The 20,305-nt window shown below is 39.0% G+C and overlaps 1 protein-coding gene across 3 annotated transcripts in view; it reads right to left on the bottom strand.

Annotated features, from left to right (window-relative positions):
• ppm1lb (protein phosphatase, Mg2+/Mn2+ dependent, 1Lb) overlaps window positions 1–19,375 on the bottom strand; it is a 52,966-nt gene extending 33,591 nt beyond the window's left edge. The window contains exons 1-2 of one of the 3 annotated variants that reach the window (XM_032546186.1): window positions 19,247–19,374; window positions 18,470–18,827 (exon numbers count right to left, since the gene is read on the bottom strand). In XM_032546186.1, the coding sequence (XP_032402077.1) occupies window positions 18,470–18,823 (354 nt within the window). In that variant the 5' untranslated portion in view covers window positions 18,824–18,827; window positions 19,247–19,374. Of the gene's footprint in view, window positions 1–18,469 lie in introns of all 3 variants that reach the window. The other 2 variants (XM_032546185.1, XM_032546187.1) reach the window with 2 other exon arrangements.
• Window positions 19,376–20,305: the final 930 nt, after the last annotated feature.

Genomic DNA, 20,305 nt, shown 5'->3' with positions numbered 1-20,305 from the left:
AAAACAAAATCATCCAATAAATCTGTGAATTTCCTGTTTGTATTGCAGAGTAAAACCTAAGCATATAGTAGCTGACAAACACACACATTCATAAAAATCAATAGTCATCTACTCCCTCTGCTTCTGTGGGTGTCCTCATAAAGCCTAATGCATGCATTACATTGTAAGGAGTAATGACTTCCCTGAAGCTGAACATGGAAAAGATTTAATGGACTCTGGATATGCGGACTGTTTAAGTACATGCAGAGGGAAGACTTTACAATGTGAACAGGGAACACCAGGGTAGAAATGGAAGGAATCAGTATAAACCAATGAAGAGCGTCTGTAAGAGCACAGAGGCGAGTAGATCTTGAACATCGGATTTCTTGGAATAATTGGGGAAGGAAAGAGGTTACCCATTCTCATGCGTGGGCACAGGAGATGAGAGCTAAAACCAAATATGGCATGAGAAATACAAATTTCATCCAACATCGCTGCGTCTTCCAAACATTAGTCTAATTCAGTCCAGGAAGGCAGACAAGGTATTAACCTAATCAGTTTTAGTCTCTGAAACTGATTGGCTTAAGAAGAACCCACGCATGTACATCTGAATTTATTTTGGAAGAAATAACCTCTTCCCTCGGGTCAGATTAATTTAATAGGGGGAAAAAAAGCATACAGATGATGAGCTTCTGACGACATATGCTGTTCGTGATGCCAAACACAGCCAAGTTCTCCATTCAATGCAACAAGAACAAGATGTGAAGCCAAAAATTGAAGCAAGTGCCTATTTGAAAACATTTTTAAAAAAAATAATTTAACCCCCCCCCCAAAAACAATCACACATTGCCAAATACAGCTCAAAACCAAAACCACAGCCATTAAGAGTTAGTCACAATCAGTGATGTTAACATGAAGTGCTTCCAAACACTTCAATATGGTCCAGGTAATAAAATTCCCTTTGTGGTTACATTCCGAATTAGCAACATTTGTGGAAGATTTTAGATCAAAATCCTCGTAATTAATGTTGGCTCTTTGTTGTTACAGACTGTACATTTGCTGTTGAGCCTGTTCAGAGAGGCTGTGGGGTGATGGAGCCAGTGGGCATATGGCCACGCAGCTTTTAACGCAGCCCAGTTTCCACAGCAGGTGCAGAACCATCACGGCTCCACTCTGGCCTAGTCAACGTTTCCAGCCTTAGACAACACTCCTCCCTGAGGGGACGGTCCGCTAAGAATAGAAGGCACCGTTAGCCTCTGCCCCTGCCTCTGTGTACACGTTTGTGGGCGAATATATAAACCATGTAAATCCTCATGGACTGCTCTGTAGAAAGTGCTGTGAAGAGAAGAAATAACCCGCCTACCAAAGGTGACAACACTCCAGCGGAGGCTTAATGAAGTTGTTTAGAATTAGGAGTTTGCTTATACTTTATAGCAACAAATCTAATTGAACGGTAACATTTTTGTGCGTGTTTGTCACCTCAAATTATGCTCTAAAAAGGAACAGTTCCTCGTTTTACAAGCTTAGAAAGTGTGAAGCGTACTAGGTGTAACGTGCAAAGAAAAGGACATTTCTACAGCATCAAGGCTTTACAGGAAGGAAATAAAGTCAGGATTTATAAATACAGGTTAATGTATTTCCTAAAATTCTGCGATGTCACATATTAATAACTAAATTTATTACCAAAAGAAACCCTTGAATTTTCTTTTTATTTATCACTTTACAAACTCAGACTTCATTTAATTGGGATTTTAGGCGATTGATCAACACAAAGCGATGTTAGGGCTGAAGAATATGGCTGTCTGGAGTCAGGAAATAAATTCCAAATGTTTTGGTGTTGCATTTTTCATGCTAATGTAATATTTAGCCAGTTGAACAGAGTATCAAGGCAGCAGATGCTCACACTGGACTCAAATAACATTGTCCAAAATGCCGAATGTCAAAGAAAGATGGAAGCACGGATGAGAAAAAGAGGAAAGAAGGAAATAAGTATTTTTCACTACTGATATCGTCATCGGAGTGTTTACTAATTTTATCGCTGTCTAATATTGTGCAGCACTATGTGAATTGCATTGTAAAGTGGAAGAAAAAGGATGTCAGCAGCCAAGAGCTTCACGTTAACTTTGGAGGAGCTGCAGAGAGCCACAGCTCAGGTGGAAGAATCTCCTAACACAAATGGAGGAGACGAGAACTAAATCAAAATATTATTATAGAAAGGTTAGCAGGATGAAACGTTTCACCCATTACAGTCATCTCTTCACGGAGTAAAACACTTTTCAAGCTTTTTTCAAGAAACATGAGTGGATGGATGTATGGACATTTCTTTCTGTAAAGCCACAATTTATTTTCCAACCCAAGCGGTCTGCAACTGGTGGCTCTTTGGACTTTCTTTGTAATTTTGGCTAAAAATGAAAAAGAAAAAACAACTGCTTTTAGATCTAAATCTAATAACAAATGCAGGACTTTGACAGTTTTCAGTTTATCTCTTCAAATGACGACACAAAAATGTTTTTAGATCCGTTTTCTTGTCATTGGGTTGGAATCGATGGGGTTTTGTTTTTACATCCCACAGAAAAGAAAGATCCATCCTCTTTTCACGTAAAAGATACGTTTATCTTTACTTTAAATCCCAAAAATAGAAATGGAATGGTGGTTCTTTAAAAATAAATTTCCGAGTAGATATTTATCTAAAATTATAAGGCATCTTCTTTCAAAACGCCGTGTGACATTTGCATCTCTAAACCAGTTTTATGTGGCAGGCCTGAGAGCTAAAAATGGCTCTTTAGGTTGTACAGGTTGCAGATCTACAAAGATCATTGACTGTTGGCGGTATCCTAGAAACAACACGAGTACCACAGTCACTCGAGCACACATGCAAAAGGTATTTGACAGCATACATGTATCTACAATGTCCCAACGGAGCAGCAATGTTCAAGACTCAGTGCCGTCTGTCAGTCTCTGAAAACCAGGAGTAGATGGTTAGGAGGCAAGACGGACGCAGCAGTGCGTTTTCAGCATCCGTAAGAAGCAGTGCTCCATGCCGGATGTATGTGTGCATTTGCACATACATGTGTTCAAAATGAAAGACATGGACTCCCATCCAGAGGCAGGGGGCTGTTTAATATTTCAGAGCAGTGATAAATAAGTCAGACAGACTGCAGAGAGATAAGGTGACTCCGCGGGTATGGGCTAAGCAGAGGGGTGGGGGAGGAAGAAGAGGAAGACCGGGAAAAAGGGGAAAAAGGAAATATGATATGAAGAAGTGGAAATGTATGATCCGTAGCGATAAGCAAAAGCTTAGATAAATTAAATGAAAATGGAGAAATAAAGATATTTTTGGGCCTTCGGCAAAAATAATGTAGTCTAAACATAGACAGGAAGGCTGAAGGTGGCAGTAAACAACCATATTATATCTCTTCAAACATGTGCAGCTCAGTTGACCAGTGAGGTGTGAACAAACAGGAGGAAGAGCCTTTCCCACATGATTCCAGCTTCCTAAAAGCACCGACATGAAGACATTTGGGGTGAATGGCGAACTTTGATTTCTGTCAATGGAAAAAAAAAAAAACAAAAAAAAAAAACAGGAGAGGATCAGGGAGAAAGAAGAGGTGAAGCGGAAGGAAGGAGGGAGTCAGAGTGGAGATGGAAGAGAGGGGGACGAGACGGAGAGAAAACAGAGACGGCTACAGTACGGAAAGGTCAAAGCAGACAGAGAGCAAGCGTGAGGGGAGAAGATAAAAAAAGAAAAAAAAACAGAAGAAAGAGGTAGAAGTATGTCAGTTTTCTTGGGGAAGAATGCGTCCCATGGTGCCGTAGTCTTCAGTCAGGCAGAATTATTAACAAAAAGACGCTTAAGCTTCACAGACACGCGATCCACAGTGCTTTAAAAAGTATTTACATATCTTAGATTTGTTCACATATTATAAATATAGACTTTAGGGTATTAAGTTAGGATTTTAAGGTGGGCACTTTAAAAATTTTGTGTTTTTGGAACAGCTGCAAGAAGAAAGCCACAGGTGACTGATGGCTTTCGTTCAGTTCGTCATAATTCACGTAGGAGAGGTAGCCAACAAGTAGACAAAAAAAATTATACATCAGAGCTGCTTCTAACGACTGTTTCAGTCATCGATTATTCTACTGATTATTCTGACAATTAATCAAGAAAAAATTCTTTTTGGGACGTACGATATATCAGCACCAAAATCGGAATTGGAGGAAGATATTAGTAATTTTTTAATGAAGAAGTTTCGGTTCAATTAATAGAACTGGGCCAATACTAACCAATATTTATTTCCACTTTGTTTCTGAAGAAGGAAGGGAGGAGTAGGTTCATTATATTGTCTAAATTGCAACAACATAGCATTTCTTTAGAGATCGCTTGATCAACTGTAGCAAAAGATGCATCTACAGCTAAAAAAAGGAAATGCATCTAACATCAACATGAGAAAAGCTCAGCACTCAACATCAAAACAGTGTTGGATAGCAAAACTTCCCATTAGGAGATTTTTTAATTTCTTTCCTTTTTTTTTTTACTTAATTTGAACCAGGTGAAGCTAAAACTGCCACTTTAAGACATCTGGGGTAGAACAGCTTTACAGACAAAGAAGCTGATTTTTCTTTTTTACAGTTTTGGCAAAAATTAGTATGTTGTTCTTTCAGTAAAGAGTCTTTTTTTTAGTCACTCTGCAGTTAACAACTAATCAATTAGTAAATTAGTTGACGATTATTTCAATAATCTATTCATCATGATTAATAGAATTAATTATTTCAGTCCTAGATAAAATTGAACTTTTGTGCCCTACCTGCAAATTACTGTGTGGAGGAATACTAAAACTACACCTTGCCTTGAGCACACCATCCCTGTTGGGGAACATGGTCGCTATGATGGATGGAGCTAAATATAGGGCAAGCCTGGAAGAAAACCTGTGAGAGGCTGCAGAAGCCCTGAGACTGGGTCAAAGGTTCCTCTACCAACAGGACAATGGCACTAAACATACAGGAAGAGACACAACTGACAGGTTGAGATTACACAAAAACTCCAGACCTAAAGTTAAAGGATAATCTGTAGCAACACTGCCGATGTGATGTCTACAGATACTCGCACTTTACAATAATAAACTACTTGGTGTTGGTGTATGATACAAAGTTGTGATAAAGTGTGCTGGAGATGATTGCAGCGTGACGAAATGTTAGCGTCTCAAGGGGTATGAACGCATTTGGAATGGACTATATGACAAAACTTTGCCTCACAAAAACTCTGTAAAAAGAATCAGGTGGGTTCTGACTAACACAAGATGTGCTGAGCTGCAGCTCTGTGAAAACTTTAAGCTGTGGGCAAAGAGTTGCTTCTCATCCATCCATTTTTATCCTCCTCTCTTTTGAAAGAAGTAACTTCTTCCCCCACCTTTTCTCCACCTCCAAACAGCAGCTCTAAGCTCCTTCCTCTGCCATCTTGGCTAAATGCTTCGATATGCCAGAAGCAATTTTTTTAAATTTCCAAACAGCTTTGCCACTCTCTCTCTTTTTCTCTCTCTCTCTCCTTCATCTTATCACTCCTCCACTCCTCATCCATCCTACTCAATATTTTCCTCAGCTTCTTCTTCATCCATAATCTTCCTGTTTTGTTGTTCAACATCTTTGTGTGGATATAAACTGCAAGAACCATTTAAAACGTATTTTAAAAAAAGGTCAACAAGTGACAGAGTAATTAATTGAACAGTTAAATATACAAAGATGACGGGGATAGAGTTGACGGGGAAAATCCTAAATTAATCCCAATCTCACCGAGGGGGATTAGTGACAATCTAACCTGCCCTGCTGTCTCTTCTTTGCTTTATAAATTCATCTTAGTGGCGCTCTCAGGAAGCGAGCAGGGATCTTATACGAGCCTTGAGCTGATGGCATTAGCTCACATCACTATAAGCTTCTTCTGCACCACACAAATCAATTACAAACCCTGCTTATCTGCCTCCAAACTTGCCATCCATCCACAGCCATCACCATCAAGTGGCTCCACACACACATACACACTGAATAAATCTCTATTGAAAGAGGCCCGTTTACCAACATGTGGGAAGTGATATATGTAGGTTAAAGAGGACAAAACATTTCAAAATAAAGTGATGATGCCTCTAAAGTCGACACTGAAAGTGCATTCAGGCATTTTCGATGGCTTTAAAGTAGGCAAACAGCTAGAAAATTTACATTTTAATTACATTTATTTAGGTTGGTCAGGTCACAGCATGTGAACATCTTATTTCATTTTTTTCTTTATCTCTGAATGCTTTAAATGTAAAGCTGATCATAGACGCAACAAAATGAGATGTGTGGATTTCCCTCATCCCGCTAGTCTTATCCTCCTCAGTTGTTGTCATGCTTAGGGATTACAGGCAATTAGGTCGGAAAAATCCAGATTAGAATCAACTTTTAGTCCCAATGCTGGATTAAGTACACTTATAGCAGTTACACCGATGAACATATGGGCTAAAGCTTCAATCTGTCTACAAATACCTCTTTAACCCATCATCCTTTAGTTTCATTAGTTTTTATTTATGCATCTTGTGCTTTGTAAATGGATTCATGTAGCTTGAAACTTTTTTTTTTTTTTACAATATGTTGTGCTTTATTGGGATTTTATGTGATAGACCGATATAATATAGTGCAAACTGTAAAGTAGAAGGAAATTATACATGGTTTTATTGCAGTTTTCAGACATTTTTTCTATACAAAAATAAAAAAAGGAAAACTCAAACTTTAATAAGGATGACAGACATTGTCATTGACAAATCAGATGAAAATTTGAGCGATGACATCCAATTATAATGAATTACAGCCAGTGACAAAATAGTCAGTGAAACCTAACCAAAAGTTGTTTCAAATAACAGTAAATCTGTGTTTGTATACAACTTTTTTTTTTTGTAAGACACACATTCCTCTAAAACGTCACATTGTAGTGGACTAAATTTATGGTAAAACTTTGCTGAGTAAAATTTCAGTTGACTAAAACTGGAATAAAACAACAATTATTTCAGACATCTCAAGAATGACTAAAACAAACTCTAAACATTCTGGCTTTCTTTTAACAATGGCGTTCCTCGTTCCACTCTGTCATGAAGCCTAAATTTGTAGATTGCACATCAAATAGCTGTTCTGTCAACAGATCAATCCTTGTGAGCTGTATATCTCTGGAGTTACCATGGAGTTCTTGGCTACTTCTCAGGATTATGTTCTCTCAGTAGGTTTGTAATTGTTCCTCACTATTTTCGGATGACTTGGAACGTTGCTTTGGTGGATGATCAAAGCTTGTAGGTGGTTTTATCACCTGACTTTTCTTTAAACTTTTCCACACCTTTATTCCCGCTGTGTTCACTAATGGTCTTTAATAATCCTCTGAGGTCTTTGCAGAACAATTGCGAATGCTAAATTACTCTCTGGTTCACTCCATTTATGAAGAGACTTCCTGAGGTAATTGGTTGAACAGGATTTTATTAAGAGATAAACATAAAGTAAAGAAGGGCTGCACTACTTTGTTTGTGATAATGAAAAAAGTTGAAGGGGACACTTTTGCAAGGCATTGTAGCCTTAGAAGCTGTAGAGTTTAGATTGGGCCTAAAAAAATCCAACCTATATGCAAATTGCCCGGCCCGTTGGCAATGTTTCCAAGCCCAAAGTAAACCTGACATATTTTTTCAGACCATCATTTAAGTAAGTAGCGCAACTACTCCTGTTTTTAGAATTTGTCTATCTTCTTCCAGCTCCATTTGCTGCTTGTTTGTAGCCGCAGGGTGAGTTAAGTGAAAATCATCTGGGATGTGTGATTGATAGGAACCAATTTTGCATGCAGTGTTCTGCGCTAATTACAGTCTGATTAATTTCTTCATTTCCTCAATAAGGTAAAGTATCTACTCCTCTACGTAGATTATAACAAGTAGACTAATACATCTTTACATTGTGCGTTCCCAGTTTTTTGTTTTTCTTTCTATGCTTTATGCATTGCAGGCTTATTAAAAGCGCCACAGTAGCTAGAACCCAATCTGGCTATCAAGCAAATCATTTTGGCCCAACCCTGCTGGAATTTTGGGTCAGGCTCGAGCCATAAATCCTAACTCTACAGAGCCGCCAGGTAACTTCCCTGTGTCATAAAACCTCTCCAACAGATAAAACAAAAAGAAAACCAGATCTGACAAGAAAAAAATCTCAATCTACACAACAGTATAAACTCTCCTGCAAGATCCTAATATATAAACATACTCTGACTGCACACATACCAAAACATTCACCAAAGAGAAGGATGATCTCTCTCCTTCGCAATTTTAATCACAACAAGCACACATTAATGACATTCTTTGGAGTCTGATCTCCGTCTTCTCCCATGAGCCTTTGCTGCAGTGTAAATTAAAGACAACCCAGCACAAGACTGGTTCACCGCAGAGTTTATTTGAAGGTCTGCCCCGCTCCTGAATAGGAACCATGTGAAAAATACCAAACTGTTAATATTAGCTACATTCCTCTGATCTTGTAAGGATCCATATCTGGAAAGGCTTTGCGGCACATGTGTCCACCAGACTGGCTCAAACATGCAACATGTGTGCGAAAATATCAAACGAACTTAAGGCAAGAAGAGAAACGAGTTGAAACTAAAAAAATAAAGCCGTAAAATATTTTATAATGAGATGTTTAAAAATTAAAAAGAAAAGAAAAATTAGACAGCCCCCCTCCAGGTTCTGTGTCTGTTTCACCAGAATGCACCTGCCTCAACCTTCTGGTCCATCTGGGCAATGCAAAGAGATGTAGAGCCACAATCATGCCTCAGTTCTTTTGCATAACAGACACACACATACACACCAACACACACACGGTAACACAAATGTCACTAACTCTGAACAGCTGCGACTTCATACCTTCTGTCGGCCAACATTCTTCTCCAGCCGTCTCTCACTGCCAAGGCAGCTAGCAGGCAAACTCTAACTGACTCATCTATTTTCCTCAATCACACACATACACACACACACACACAAACAATTGTAGAGCTTGTGCTCACACACAGGCTTAGGTGTGTGGACCTGAATTCAAATTGTGGACAATTCTGCACAAAACCTTCTTTTATTTAAGCATTTTATATAACTGCGTTCTACGTGCAGAGTTCCCCCATTTTAAAACAAAGAGTGGATTAAACCAGTTGGTCTAGTCAGCTTCTGCCATGTGATCAGATTTAAAGACTGCTAATCAGCTCCAAACAAAAAATAAACATCAGACTAAACAATATACTTGTGCGGATGTAGCCAAGCATTACACATTCGGAGCCAGACCTCTGGCTTTGCAACCTCTCAAGATGGATTTGAAACCTGCAGCTCCAACATAATCAGCAGGTAGGGAATTTGAAATCAGGGAAACGCCACATGAGATGCCTTGTTAGGGCATGGCATCCTGCAGCTGAGTGTGAAAAGCAGAATAAGGTTTTGTGCAAACAGTGAAGTTGAAGCAATCAGAGATGCGTGAAGAAATTAGCTGGTGGCTGGAATCTGCCGGCCCTGCTCTAAAAATGGACTTTAATGGAAATTTAAAAATCAGATTTATTTATTTTTTCCTCCAGAGCCGTGAAAGGAAGGCACTGTTGTAGGCAGTGGCACTGCCTACAACACTTTGCGGTGTGGAAGTTGTTTTTGTGGAAAAAGAATCTCAAAGCTAGTTATTTTCAGCATCAGTGAAGTGTTTAAGGATTTGTCAAGGGAAGCACAGAAGCTGAAAGAAGGATAAATGTCAGGCTACGGTGAGTTAGACCTAAGCAGGTAATGGGGAAAAAACCCCAGACAAAACTAATGATAAATCTCATCAATGTGAAATTTCTCACTTTTATACTTTTGACAAGTCAACTTTGATCTGTTGTGAGACTTACTGGATTAGGAAATGTTGACTGTTAAGGTAAATGTTCCCATTTAAGCTAAATGTCAATTTGACATGGATTACACACAAACACTGGTGTTTACAGTTAACGCTAACCACGCTAGCCACTACTATGGGGAACTAATTTGTGAAATTCTGAAAAGTTGTACAACACCCACTGCTCTCTTCCTAACATGTGGTGTAACAACACCTCATAAACAATCAGTGATCTGTCCCAGCACAAAGGCTGAAGCTGGTTACAACAAACAAATGATTTTACAATTCAACACATACGAAATTAGAACTTTTTCCTTCTAAGTATTAATCTGAACACCAACCGTTTTTTGTTTTGAATGACTCTTAAAACGAGCTACAATCTGTCTTGTAAAAGATCAAAGGAAATGTTTCAGTTCATGTTAGTTGGATTTAATGCATTTTATGCATACCTCTATTCTATAACGTGGAGGCCATTATTGTATTTGTAGATGTTCAACGCCACAGAGAGACACAGGTCTCTAACCAGCAGCTGTTTACTATAAACAAATCTTTTTGAATGTTAACTGGTTAGTTTGCAAGCTTGAAGTAAAGTTTTGTGAACTTAGTATTGGTAAGAGTTCCCTTAACTGTAGCTGAAAGCTGTCAAATTGCTGTGAGCTTGATGGAAATAAGTCTTTGTGGGGGCGGGGGAGACGCTAACAAGAGAGGTGTAGTCTATTTTAGCTGATGGTCATAATTGAGAACAACTCAAAATTAAAGTCTTCATATCAGAGGGATACCAAGCAAAGTTAGCAACTTTTAACAGTCTGTTCTGTCTGATCCCGTTTTTTCTAGGATTCTTGTTTCAATATGAAGTTATGTGGTTTGAGCTTGCCGCATGTATCAATCTGCTAAGTCATCTGTGAAGTCTAATCTACCTTTTGCAAATAAATAAAAATATTAAATAAAATAAAAAATATTGGATATTTTGTGTGTGTTGTGAAGCAGCATAGAAGTTGGTATGTTCCTGTGCTTTATTGGTCTCGTACTTATATCAAGTTTATCACCGTGGTCAACTGATCCACCAGATCAGCTAATAAGGTGGATTAAGAAAGAGCGTTGATCTGATTAGCTCGTTAGCTTTCGCCACCATTTAGGATGTATTTACTTTTCCGGCAAGCTCACAGGGATATATCTTCCTACTAAAGGAGAGCGCAGTAGGTTTATAGACCATTACAAAAAAAGAGGCCAACTCTCAACCTTATCAGCTCATTGTTGAATACAAAACAGTTGGCTGTGAACACTGTTTCCGGCCAAGGAGCTGTGCGACAGAGTATGACGTCGTAAAAATTTCCCTTTGCACGGTGGACGCCCGCTTTGAGTCTGCATTGAATCCGCATCAACTTCTCTGACTTTTGTTTAAAACAGTCACATGTTGTAAAACCCATCAGGTGAAAGGAAGCAGTGACAGAGGGTGCAAATCTTTACTATCCAACACACCTTTCAGCTTTCAACCTCTTGTTACATAAGACCAACTTGCAGAGAGGAGCTCAACACCAGAAAGCCCAAACGTCATAACCCTTCCAGCAAAAATTCACCCACACAGCATGAATTATACGAGATGTGATGAGTGTGTCTAAACATTGACCTTGTGGCTTCCTTCTCTTGATGAGGTAGGAGGAGATATATTTAGACAGGAGGGCTTAGCAGAAGGGACAGAGAGGGTGTTAAAAAATTTAACCGTGCCAGCAGTGCAGGATGGTACAAGAAAGCTGACGAAGGTTCTCTTATCTCCTACCTGTCACACAAAATGCATCAGAAGGTCTTCTTAAGCACTCTACTAGGTTGAAGCAAAGATGCGCAGCGACAAAAGATGTTATTACACTTCACAAGCAAACCATTTATCAGCTTTCTAGAAAACAATGCAGGACAAAACGGGATGATAAATGCTTGCCAGATCTTTAAAACATATCCAGAGCTCGACAGACAACAATGTTCATCCATTTATGTGTTCAGTTTTCCCCTCCAATCACATCCTGGGGGATTTCTCACCACACAAACAGCAAACATCCCCACCAAGGACAAATTACTAAATTACCAGGAGACTTTTCAGGAGAACACACTAGTGTCTTTTCTGGTGCAGGAATCCTTTTCCAAGAAAACATGACCTCATGTACTTTCTGCTTCACTTTACTTCAAGGAAGAGATGAAATAGTGTCAGCTTCAACTGACAAGCAGTACTACTGATCCTTTTTAGGAGAAGTCCTATACTTATCTAATCTACAGTGAAAGTCAATACTCAAGGGCACATTGCTAATATGATTCCACATTTTAAGTACACTGCCAGCACTTAAATAACCATTTCAAATGATTTTCTTGAAGCAAGGAGAACCTCCAGCTCCATTGTTTGATAGGAAATAAATTGCCAGCAGTTGGACGCAGGCAGTGTTAGTCATGCAATAAATGGAGTTAGTCAAACAATGGTCACATATACGGACAAAAATATGGATTTCCTTCAAAAAGGGAGTCATAAACTGCTTTTAGAACTTAAAGAATTATTATTTTCCAGCTATGATTCATCTATTTTCATCAATTGAATTCTCTATTATTTGCAAAGTGAAGCAATCACCATGATAACTAAAAACAAGCATGGTTGGTAGGAAGTTATATTTAGAGTTTGGGAATAAATCAAATCAAGAAGATAATTTCTTTTAGAATATTTTGAATGTGGTGAAGTTATTGGCTGGAGGCAAAACACAGTCAAAACAGAACAAGGCTGCTACACGTTTCTAATTAGGTTTACGCAGTTTCTACAAAATTCCCAGTTGCAGAAAATATGGATGGTCAATGCGAAGAAAGAGCCATCACTCCGACTTAGCCGTTTTAAATCTACATCTGGCAAGCTAAAGGCTGCATGTCTGTCATGCCAGAGTTATAATCACTCATTAGCTGTAAGAAGGTGCAATATTCTGCACTTTAAGCACATTTGTAACCCTGATCATTGCCTTCCTATGCAATTCCACTCAATTCTCATCTCCCTTCATTGCACCGGTCGAGATTTCTCCCATTGAGCTCGATTTGTCTGAATGAATTTCAACCAGTTGGTTGAAATTTGGTGCTTAAGTCGGTGAACAGAAGAAATTTGGAATGGTGACGTCGATTTTCTGTGCCGTCTTATAATTGTAGTGTGCCAATGGTAGTTCTTTATCAATGGCCGAGGAAGTGAACAAAGCCGTTCAAACTGTGTTGGCTACTCTTCCAAATATTGAATTAACATTAACTATCTCGTTCGGCTCAGCACTTCTCTCTTTGCAGTGAGAGATGGTCGTCTACAACTATGGAGCTTACAGATTTCCGGTAAGCGTTGAACTGGCATTACAGGCAAAAGTCAGCGACTGGGTAAAATTTAAAACTTCAACAGAGTCCAGGCCTCCAGCTAGCAATCATTTCTCAATACCTGTGCATGTAGCAAAATATAGAACAAACGCTGACTTGTACCAGGCTACACATTTACAAACAACCAGTCTGGACTTGGCAGGTTTTCACCTCCAGCTAAATTTTAATCACATAAAACAAATGTTGTAAATAGCAATATCATCCATCCATTCTTTCATAATGAATAAAAAAACTACTTTGAAACACATATTAGATATGTGGACATTTTTCAGATTTTTTCCCTGTACATCTTTGAGTTGTTAATGTATTCTAAGAGGACTGTGGGAGGCAGTAGATCACATTGTAAAGCTTGCGCACCGTCTACAAAGCCTTAGCACTTAACTCAGCAACCCTTGTTCCATTCAAGCCTTTGCTTTATGTCACTGCCTTCCCTTTCTCTACTCGCTGCCTTTAGCTGAGTTAGAAGGCAAAATACAATAAAAAAAAAGAAGAAAGCCTGGCTGATAATTTCAGCACAAGTGCCTGTGAAGTCTATTTACCAGAGCCTCTGAGTTAGTATGAATCAGATGTGCGCTCCTGATAGATCTCTGGCTTTTAAAGTTATAGATGCGTCTCTCTGTGGAATGGAACAACAAAGTGTCCAGCTTATCTCTACCTGAACCGTCACCATTATAGTGCATGCTTGCAACACACATTAATTGTTTTACACACACTGATGTACACATTTGTGTCCTTGCTCTCTGTAATCCTGTAATGCCAACAGAGCAATTAGTCACATGCCAGGTCTTTCTTTCATCTCTCCAGTGAGAGCGAGCTCACGAGAAATTCTGACTTCTTAGTATGTTAACGGCATTACTTCTCCAAAAAAAAAAAAAAAATCGTGTACAGCTTAAAAATCCTTTTTTTTACTTAGAATAAAAAGGATTTTATACTAAACAACTGAAATAGCTGAAAAATGTATCTTTAAAGTAGCATTAAAGCAAAACTACAAGCCGAATTAGAAGACAGACAGCAGACATATAAAAATAGCAATCATCTTCTGCTCTGAGATCTCCCATCACCTCCTTCTCAGCAAGACACCGTATCCATTACATCCACCCTCACAATTAAATGCCCGTGGCCGAAACTGCATGTAAGACTGAGACACGATGGAGCAGACAAAAAAAAAAAACTAACACAATAAGCAAAGGCGAAACAATGTCCAGAGAAGACGTAGAGGATATGTTGTTGTGAAGGTGTTCTCTGCGCTCTGCTGTAATTTAGCAGCCGACTCAGCCACGGCCTGACTGTGAGACGAGGATGGAGGCGAAGTGCAGCTCGCGTTGCTGCATAATGGCCGGAAAGCCCGAGGTTATCAATTCCACGCTGGTTGTTTTTTTCTTAAGTGTCAGATAAAAGAAAAAAAAGAAAAAAATCTATTGTCATTTCATCAGAAACCTGGACACGTTTGCCGATTGAGGCTGCCGATGGACACGCTCACATTAAACGCCAATTTTAAACAGTGAAGGGTGAATCTGCAGTGTAGTGTGAAAGCGGGTGTGTGGCAAAAAAATAAATAAAAATAAAAAAATTAGCTGGTGGGGTGGAAAGGATATTCCATGTAGAACTGATTGATGATCTGCTAGAAAAATAAGCCATTTTTAACAAGCTTTTTAAATTTCGGTAATCGGACAGAAAATTGCAATCGGCGCACCCCTAGTTTCTACTGACCATATAATTGTGCAGTTCGACATTATGAAAATAAATTTGCCTCGTGGAAACACGGCAAGTTTGAAAAAACCCGTTTTTTGATCAATAAACCACATTTGTAATGGAAACGCAGCTGGTGTCTCTTTCCCAGCTTATTGAACAATAAGTGACTGCTGTGAAGTCAAAGTCTTGACTAACTGATTTAAATTAAATTGTTTACTGATCTGGATTTCATGCAATTGGATATGAAAGTTTACTGGGGCTTGATTTCTTAACTCCAAGTCAAGACTTTGTGAACTCATTGATGCAGTCCTGAACAATAGATTGATGTTGACATGAGCAAGGCTTTGCCTTAATGGCACAGTGTGGTTTCACTGGGACAATTGTTTGTGAGCACAAAGAAATAAAACTTTCTGACAGCTAACCAACAAGCCAGCTGAGGCATGTTGTATTCTTGGCTCTCCCTTGGGCCAGAATGCACCCCACTGCGTAAGTTTATTCAACAGGTTTTGGGCGTGGGGTAATAAATTCAGATTTACCAAATACAGAAACTTGTTTTTCATGGCTGCTGCCTGGCAACTTGGTTCACAAAATATAATGCAACAACTGATGCCACTTCACTCTTTATCCTCAAGCGGATATTAAAAAAAACAAAACATTCCTTTAAGGAAGTTTGGGAAGCTCAATTTTAGAAATCTCCTGAAATAGAGAGAGGAAGCAGAGAGGGAAAAGCTCTACGAAAGAAAAAAAAAAAACCCCAGAAGACAGCAGCAATCCATTGACCACTTTTGGTCAAAATCTACTGAAGTGCACTCAGCTTCCACTAAATCTAATTTTCCTCTGAGAGAACGACAACTTTCATGGCCATGCGTGGATATATTTAGCGGGTTACTGCAGAGCGTCAGAACACAGCAGTCGAACTCTGAATGAAGACGTCGTCAGGCCGTGGTGGTCCTCGGAGAGATGACACGGTTTCTGTAATGCTTAATGCAGACTTTGAAGAGAAAAGATCAAGTGATTTTATTTTATTTTTTTTGGTATTTTTTCTGTGCTTTGCCTTTAGTTGCATCAGTGCAGTCAGTTGAGAGCCTGGTTGAAATCCAGCTATTTTAAAAGGTTCTTGCAGTGAATTACTTTTTCTTTCTCGCCTCTCAATCCACCAAAAGAAACGACGACATCAAACTGTTTGATTCAAACCACAGTGGAGAACCTTTTGAGAATCACATCAGAGCTGCTGTGAGTCAACAGTGAGTCAGACTACACCTGTATTCTCACTCTGCTTGTGTCAACACATCGGTTATGCTTAATGGTTGTCTCTAGCATTCAGCATCAAGGCATAAAAATACATGGAAAAAAAAAGGTTTTGTTTTGATTTGTCAATTGTTAAGCACCTCCATTGCTCCATATTAGGAAACAGTGGTTGAGTAGAGTTTCAGTTGTTGGACTCCTCCTTCGTTTACTCAAATGTCCAAAACTGGATTGGTGATTTCCTCCAGCAGTCCCGACTGGTAAAGTCAGCTTCATGACACTTCGCCTTAGTTTTAAAAGAAAACCTATCAAAGTGAATTGTGGGGAGGTTTCAGCTGACAGAGCAAGAATTTCAGCGCATGCCCTTACCTTGAGCCACTGTCTAAGAGAGTTTTTATTCACTTCATCCTGACATGTTGCGTAAGCCTGAGCCAAATTTGAGATTTATTCAAATTACCAGTTAGTTAAAACTGGAAAATGAGCCCAATTGGGGCAAGATAAGTAAATGTCAACCACTACTTTTAAAAAAGTATTCATACGCCTTTTAAGTTTTCACATTTTGTCACAAATTTTCTTTTTTTTTTGTTAGGGATGCACAATATATTGGCAACAACATAGTTATCAACCGATCTTAGTCACTTTTTAACATATTGTATCAGTCAGATAAATAACTTTAGGCCAATATTAACAATCGATATTTATTTCCATCTTGTTGCCGTTTGTTTCTGGATGGGGAGGGGAAATTGGTCATGTGGTATGCGTTTGGTCATGTGACAGTAAAAGTGAAAACTAAAGTGGATTAACAGAAAAGCAGTGAAGTCAGCGGTATGCTCGTTTTTTTCAGTGTCAAAACACTAGTGAAATATATGTAACATCAGTAAATATTGGTTATTGGCCATCACAGCAATATTACTATCGCAAAATATCGGCCCAGATTTTCAAATCGGTGCATTTCGGTGGTGTTTAATACAAACGGGCTTTTGTATTAAACCCCATTTCACTCTTCTACCCCTAAACAAAATCTGGTGTACTTAGTTGTTAGAGATGATACTTTAAAACTTTTTTTTTTTTTTTTTTTTTTTACAAATAAATATCTTAAAAGTGTGGTGCATATTTGTTTTCAATCCCGTTTACTATGATACCACTTAGTGGAAAGTAGTCCACCTGTATGTAATTTCATTTTGGTATGAATATAGATCATCTGTAAAAGCATCAAATATTTGGTAGAAAACATTCATGGACATCATGACAAAAAGGCAGAACAATAAACAGGTCAAAGATGAGTTGTGGAGAAGCGTACTAACATGGACATTCACCTTGAACACATCGTCCCCAAAGTGTTACGGTTCATTGGCAGCAGCATAAGCTGCCATTAAAATAAAATAGAAGCTTTAGGAAAATCTGAATTTTGCTTTTTCGCCAATGCATTCCTTAGTTTTTCAAAGTTCAGAGAGATGTTAGCCCACCCAAGAACTACCATCTTGGGGGGGAAAACATGTTTTACAGCTTCTATTTATTTCGCATTTGAATTCAGGTCAACTCAAGGACAGAGCGACTGAAATGAAAGCCAGTTTTTTTAAGATACTTTTTTTTTTAAATGAGGAAAAATTGAGTGGGGGGAAAAAAATTATTAAAATTGGAATAGAAATCTGGTATATATAAAAAAAGAAAAACCCAAGATTTTATTTTTAGGCCATTAACCCAGTCCTACCTTGTTGCCATGGTTACGCACCATAACAAATGTTTCAAAGTGAGAGAAAAGATCCTTTCAGCTGCACAGCATCCACAACCAGAGGGAATAATTGTCCAAACATGCAATGCCTCAACCAAAAATAAACAAAAAAATGAGATGAAAACCTAGAAAAAGAACAGATCAGAACAAAACGTTCTGATCTTAAGTGGTTACTACACTGCAGTTTGTGGCGGTAACATGATAAAATGTGGAGAAATTCAAAGGGTAACAATGAATTTTCAAGCCACTGTATAATCTTAACATGACACATGTATTACAATCCACCTTACAAACTTATTTCTGGCAAAAATGTACACCTGCTCTAAAACTCCTGCAACCGATTAATAAGTTGTAGTTATTTTAAACAGATAAATAACATTTTAGGTCAACCTGGTATCCAAATTTTACTACAACAACAACAAAATACTAAAACTAGACCAAACTAGACTAAATTACACTGTAGTGTTCCGGTATAATGTATACTTTGGCTTCCCACACAGAGCTGAGTGTGATGGACCTAGATCAGACATAAATGTCCCTTCGCCACATCTTCATAATCAGACTCACCTCTCCTCCGTGGCCATCAAAAACCCCAAAAATGGACGGGTGGCTCTTGTTCACGACGTCGGTGAGCACCTGGAACCTGTCCTCCATGTGATCCCGCCGGCCTTGGATGGAGTACACGGCCACATTGTTGCTCTTGAACTCCCAGGTCTTGGAGAACTCCGCGTCCAGGACGTCCAGCCCGCCGAAGCGCTCGTTCTGCATCATCTCCGCCACTTTCCCCTTGACCATCTTGACCGCATCCCGGCTGGACTTGACGATGGTCTTCACCTCGTCCGTGTGAAAGAAGTAACTCCAGAGAGCCAGGCTGATGCACAGCAGGAACAAGGTCTCCGGTCGGAGCAGAAAATAACGCATGATCCTACCCAAAAGAGATAGCAGGGTCATTGTATCCTCTATCATCTATTTGTTTACACGCAGCTCAGGGAAACCACGGCAGGTCGTTGTGTTCTTCGCGCCCGCCGCAGATTTCACTCCATAGCCTTTGTCGACGCACATTTAACAGAGCGTTTTCACACCATGAAAAACAAAATAAAATAAAGGCGACACTTTTTTTTTTTTTTAGAGCATTTCTAAACGGGGCCCGGACGACAGAGTGGCAACGTATTCAAACAGAAACCGACGCGGTGCTCCGGCGGCTTATTTCTAGCATGTAGCCCCGCGGCGGAGAGCCACCAACCGCTGTGCGTTGATCATCTACTGCGGTCCGAGCACACCGACACTCGGAGGAGGGGGAAAAAAACTCGCTTGAAATTTGAATGAAGTATGGTTTCGGGTTACCTTACGAGAGTAAAGTCACCGCAAGAAGGTCTGCTCTGACCAGCTCAGCTTGAGTTCCCAGTCCTGAAAACAGCGAGCGTTTAAAGCCGCCCATTCCCGGTGGCAACACCGACTGACTGCGACTCTGAGCTCCTGCTGTTCTGATTCACGGTGCTGCCTTCAAGTGCAGACCGGAATTTCCTCTAGCAGTGGTTACCTGTGTTTGTAACAAATACCAAGTAACTAAACTGAAACCCTTCACAAAAATTGTACAAAAAGGTATTTGCTAAGGACACTTGCTCTTAGCAGAATTATATAAGCAATAATTACTACTTGAGGAAAAAACTGGCTGACTAGACGCATTATATTTTGGGTCTGATGACTTAAGTTCTATCAAATCCCAACAGAAACAAAGGAATTGGAGACCCTTAAATATTTGATTTTGTTGTGTGGTCTGTGGTGATAAAGGCTATTGGATTCTGCAATAAAATTAAATAAAATTTCCACAATCTTTTGTAAAACAATAAAAATCTGACATATAAATTCCCAACGTGGACTGTGATCCTGTATATGTCTGGAATTAAAACAGATATAAACAGAACAACTAGAAAAATGTCCGCTGATAAACAGGAGCAAACAAAAGGAAACATTAACATTAAATATTGTGATAAAATGTAAACTAGTCATGTTTGTTATATTTACAATTTAGCCAGGTATGGGCTAGATATGGGTCAGATATATCTGACTACATAAAAGGCAAAAACAGTTGTTTATGGAATAAACACACTCAAACTTTCATTAAAAAAATACCGTACGCTTGTAGCACAGAAGTCAGCAAGTAGATAAATCTCAGTTATTTGGTGCGGGGAACAGAGGATGGGAGAGGAGAGGGAAAAAAGGTTTGTTCTGGTGCATGCAGTCATATCTGGATGCTTAGTTTATTATAACGTGCTAACGAAAAACAAATAATAATAATAAAAAAGAAGTTTACAAATGAGAAGTAAACTAATTCCCAAGCATTATTTTGTAAATGCTTTCTGTACTGACTTACCTTTGATCACAGTAATGGGTACTTACATA

Source organism: Xiphophorus hellerii, chromosome 18 (assembly GCF_003331165.1).
Source record: "Xiphophorus hellerii strain 12219 chromosome 18, Xiphophorus_hellerii-4.1, whole genome shotgun sequence".
Lineage (NCBI taxonomy): Eukaryota > Metazoa > Chordata > Actinopteri > Cyprinodontiformes > Poeciliidae > Xiphophorus > Xiphophorus hellerii.
The sequence above is the reverse complement of the archived record's forward strand: the minus strand, read 5'-3'. Positions and strand labels throughout refer to the sequence as shown.